Below are 5,338 nucleotides of genomic sequence, written 5' to 3'. Positions count from 1 at the left end.
ATCCTTTGATTAAAGTAGTCCATTAATTCTCGATGGTCTTCCATCCCATTCTTTAGTTGTACAAATATTTTATCCGGTGTTTCGATTTTGATCGCTCTCCCTTCGAATTCTGCGTGTCTTGACAAGTTTCTTAAATTTATCGTTCTTACGTGATTTTCCATTTTTCCAAAAAAAATAAAATATATTCCTACAGAAAATTAATTTTTTATTATTTCTTTTGTAGTTTTTTTTTTAAAAGAAAAATATTTTTGTAATTAAAATCAGTTACCTCTAAGATCACTTTTTAATAATTTCTTTTATTTAATAACTCTCTTTCTTTTGATCTGCACTCACCGCTTGTCAATTGCCGACTGACTAATGATTCAATAAAAGTAAGTTACCTGAGCTTAGAGATATCGCTGATTGGAATTCGGTGCTCATTTACACCTGACCATTATAAAGGTATCACTACTGTTTTAAAGGTTCATTTCCATTGGCTTATTTATTAGTTTATTCTTATATAAAAAATTAATTTTCTTTCTTCTTTTTTTTTTTTACATTGATTACTTAGAATAATAATTTTGTTTTTATTGTTTTCTTTTAATTTTCATAATTATTTCTTATTTTCCTTCTCGCATATCCTTTGTTAATTAATTGAGTTCCTATATCTTCTTTTTCTTCATATCCTCTTGAAATTTTTGTGAATGTTACTGCTACTTCTTCATAGTTGATCACTTTTTCTATTTTTATTTTTCCTTGTTGTCCTTCCAAAAGATATTTAATCATTTTATTTTCTCTTTCACCCCAGCCCCAGCTTGTTTTGGGTTCAATTTGTGTTAATTTGCATTTGATGATTTGCCATGGGGTTTCTCTGAATCTTTCTTCTAGTTTATAACAATTAAGTTTTGATCTTAAAACTTCTTGTGCTGAGTCCTTTAAATCTATTCTTATTTGGTTAAAATCTATTTCTTCTTCCACTCTTCCTCTTTGCCATCGTCCTTTTTCTTTAATTGCAATCGTTTTTCCTTTTTTTATTTCGTCCGGGAATAATATGTTCTCATCTTTTATTCTTTCCATCCTTTTTCCAAAATAATCCATCAGTTCTTTATGTTCATCCATTCCTTTTTTGAATTGTATATATATTGCGTTTGGTGATTCTACTTTTATTACTTTTACTTCTTGTTCCGTTTTTAACATCTTCATTAAATCGTATACTTGGATATAGGTTTCCATTTCTATAAAAAGAAATAATTTGTTATTTATTTTATTATGGTTATAATATTAATTTGGTTTCTTTTAATTAAAATAAATTCATGTTATTATTATTTCTTTATTGATTTATAAACGTGGATAAATATTATATTGTTCATTATCAATCTTCCTTTCCGCTGGTTTCCTTTCTTCTTCGATGGTGTATCGCGCTGTTAATTGTTGTTCCAGGCGTAGTTTTTCTGAATCCTCTTGTTCATTCTTGATTTGATTGTTTTCTTCTTTGATATCTTCTTGTTTATTGTCTTCTTGATTTCTTGTAATTTTCTTTTCTTCTTCATGATTTTTCCTTTGCGCCAAGTGTATCAACAGATTCGTAACTGAATCCCAAAATGCTCCAATTAAATGTAATGACCATCCGTATATTGTGTGTAACGCATAGCCATGTATTACGGTATCGATAATTAATTTCATTGTTCTAATGCAGAAATATATGCCAATTATTCCTGCACTAGCATTTCCGACTGATAAAAATGTTCCCCAAATTTTCTTCCAAGCGTTTTCTGTGATTTTCTTCAAGGTTTTTTCGTCCATCAAATTCGATAACGAAATCCCTTGCGTTAATACTTGCTCCCCACGTACTCCTCGTGCTACGGTGTTTAAAATGCTTGATTTTTCTGCAGGGAACATAATATGATCCCTGAGGTTTTCCAAATCTTTCGTGGTATAAATTCCACTTGCTGCTAAAAATCCTGGATCGTTGTAATGCCAAGTTGGTTTCGTCATTGGTTTAATTGTTTCTGGTGTTTTACTATACTCAACATTTGGCGTTATTTTATACCATCCGTCGTGCAAGTAAAACATCGTTGGTAAAATTCTGCTGCATGGAACTTGCGTCCCTGTTTCGAAAAGAATATGAGTACGCGGTGACATAAAATATGTTTTATTTTCTCTTGATACCGGTAGCTGTTGATAACACTCTTGTGTATGTTGTACGATTACTTCCACTGGTGTACATCTCGTTATGTGTACGACTTCTCCCGATAACGTTGCCATGTATCCCGGTCCTTTCATCATCTGGTATGCAAATTCATCCGGTGCTTGTGTTGCAAGGCTCAGCGTATTCTTCAATACTTGTCGTTCTAATTCACATCGTTGTTTAATGATATCCGTATATAAATAATTAATTTGTGTTCTTAAATGTCTTTCTACATAGACAAATTTCGAATTTACATATGCAAAAATATCGATGTTCTCTACCGCAATTGATTTTTTCCGTGTTAACAATTCTCCTTTAGTTGTTTCATAAATGAATAATTTTGGATGTTCTGTTTTAATTAATGTATGTCCGCAAGGATATTCTTCGCTTATTTGCGTTAATGCAAAAGTGACATCATTAGTTGTCAAGGAATAAACAGTTTGCATTTTTTCATTAATTTTGCTAATCATCTTTCTCGCTTTTCCTTCATATAAAACATCATAATTATTGAATTTACAATGATCATGAGGTATTGTTTCCCAATATGAAAATTTTCCTTCGATATCTATACATTCTCCTTCTGAATATTGACATGCTGTTCCCGTATTTAAATGTATTTGATTTGTTTCTATATTTGTTACTGCCCTATGTGAGCTTAGCGTTATTTTAATTATTCCTTGAACAACTACATTCTGCCATGTTCCGTAAGGATCTGAATATTGAGTTCCGTAACATTTTCCGTCTGTAGTAACTGATCCCGCAAAAATTATTGGTCGTGTTGTTGTTTGATTTATTTTTAATCCGCTTATGATATTATTCGTATTTACTATTAATGTTCCTGTTTTGTGCATAGTTTTACATTGATCAATTGAAGTATCAAGTATATATTCTGCGAATGCGTTATTAACTATTGATACATGTGAGTGCATTCCGCAATAAAAGACTGTTCTTGATATTATTATTTTACATTGAATAACATTTGTTGATTCGAATTTTGATAATTGTAATAATTGTATTGGCACATCTATTACTTGTGGTTCAATTATTGGTATGTCGCATTCTTCTATCTCTAATAACGACACTGTTGTTATATTTAAATTCGTTGTTCCGCAGTCGTATCCGATAATTCCATAAGTTCCGTTTATTAATAGTTGTCCGATGATCATCACGCTAATAATTGCCTTCATCTGTATGAAAACAATAATTGATTTGAGATTGAATATGTTTTAGCGGCACATACTAAATCTCTTAATTTTTCATTTTCCTAATTTTATTAGGATGAATTATTTTTAATTTTCCTTTTACACATATTTTAATATTTCCGTTTGGTAAAATGTCCAAAATTGTAAAAGGTCCCGAATATTGATCGCTTAATTTTCCTTTCTTTGGTTCATTTAAAAGGAAAATTTGATCATTGATTTGAAATATTTGTGGATTAATTTTCTTATCATAATAAAATTTTGATTTCATTTTGGAAGCAATTAAACATTCTCTTGCCAATTCTTGAACAGTATGAATATTTGTCATTAATTTATTTAAATAATCATCATATGTTTCTCCTTTAATTTCATCAATTATTTCACTGGATGGTTCTCTGGCTATTTTACCAAATACCAACTCATAGGGAGTATATCCAGTTGATTCATGAACACTTGTATTATAAGAAAATGTTGCGTATTCTAATAATTCATCCCATTCAGTGAATTTATCTACATATTGTTTTAAATATTCTACTAAAACCAAATGTGACCGTTCTAAAGCTCCATTGGCTTGTGGATAGAAGGCCGTTGTTCTGAATTGTTTAATCTTAAATTGTTTTGCAAATCTTTTCATTAAGTTACTCATAAAATTTGTTCCTCGATCAGTTAAAATTACTTTAGGTGCTCCAAATATACAAATAAAATATTTTAATAAAGCATCTGCAACTTTAACTGCAGTAATTGATTTTAAAGGAATTGCTAAGGAAAATTTAGTTAGATGGTCTTGAATTGTTAGTATATAGGAGTTTTCTTTTGTGGTTTCTGGTAATGGACCGACAATGTCCATTGATATTTTTTCAAATGACGAAAAAGGTGTGTCAGTGATTAACATGGGTTGCTTAGTTTTTACTCTTATTAATTTTTTCTTTTGACATTGTAAACATTGATCAATAAAATTTTGTATTTCAGATTTCATATTATTCCAGAAAAATTTTTGCCGAATTCTGTTATACGTCTTGGTTATTCCTTTATGACCCCCGATTTTTGAAGAATGAGATTCTTCAATAATATTTTTTCGTTTTTCTATTTTTGGAATAGTCACAAGCCCATGACACACTATGATTTTAATTGGCATTCCTCTAATTGATTCTTGAATTTGATTTAAAATTTCTTTCCATCCGACATTATCAACTTCTGTCTTTGCAATATTAACTATTTCAATTGAATTTCCTTTAAAGATTTCACGTAGTTTCTGAGTAAGCAATAATAACGTTTCTCTGGTCATTTTTTCATTATTATTTTCTTTACAAATTAAAATTAAATGAAATTTATTTCCCTTTTTAATTACTTCAATATTTCCTACTGTCTTTTCTCTAATTTTAGGTATTAAATTCTGTTTATATAATTGTTTTCCTCCTTCATCACATGGTTTATGATCTGCAGTCAGAAAATATAAATAATGTTCTTTCCGCATAAAAATTTGATCTCGACTATTAATTATACTTTGTTTTTGATTCCGAGTTAACATTTGTTTTTCCATTTCTTGTGTTGATTCATTGATGTCCATTTCATTAAAATTTATTTCAAAATTTGAATCTAAATCGCTTTCTTCTTCATTTTCTTTAAAATAATTTCCCTCATTTTCATAAATTTGTTCATCTTGATCTTCTTCCTCTGATAATTCTTGTTCTATTTCAAAATTTTCTTCGTTTATGCTTATTCTTGGGTTTAATTCATTTGGCATTATTTTCTTTTGATTATATTCTTCCTCGTCTTCCTCCAATTCTTCAGATAATCTTTCTATTATTTGTTGAAGATTTGGTGGTATTGCAATTTGTTGTTCGAGTGTGTTTGTTAAAATTTCTTCCTCAATTGGTTCTGATCGATTTGCTATTTCATTCCTTTTTTCTTCTTCCTTTCGTTTATTTCTTAATTTCCTTAAATTCGTTCTTTTAATTATTTCTTCAGGATT

General features: G+C 29.4%; 1 protein-coding gene across 1 annotated transcript; it reads right to left on the bottom strand.

Annotated features, from left to right (window-relative positions):
* Nucleotides 1-1,266: 1,266 nt before the first annotated feature.
* On the bottom strand, nucleotides 1,267-3,354 carry LOC139104801 (uncharacterized). Its single transcript, XM_070660513.1, has one exon. It carries the CDS (start codon nucleotides 3,352-3,354, stop codon nucleotides 1,318-1,320), a length of 2,037 nt encoding a protein of 678 aa, XP_070516614.1. The 3' UTR covers nucleotides 1,267-1,317.
* Between the last annotated feature and the right edge of the window lie 1,984 nt (nucleotides 3,355-5,338).

Source organism: Cardiocondyla obscurior, linkage group LG08 (assembly GCF_019399895.1).
Source record: "Cardiocondyla obscurior isolate alpha-2009 linkage group LG08, Cobs3.1, whole genome shotgun sequence".
In the NCBI taxonomy this organism is placed as follows: domain Eukaryota; kingdom Metazoa; phylum Arthropoda; class Insecta; order Hymenoptera; family Formicidae; genus Cardiocondyla; species Cardiocondyla obscurior.
Note: the sequence above shows the minus strand (reverse complement) of the source record. Positions and strands in the feature narration are given on the sequence as shown.

Coding starts and splice junctions, on each gene's coding strand:
- LOC139104801 (XM_070660513.1), bottom strand. CDS start 3,354: ATGAAGGCAATTATTAGCGTGATGATCATCGGACAACTATTAATAAAC.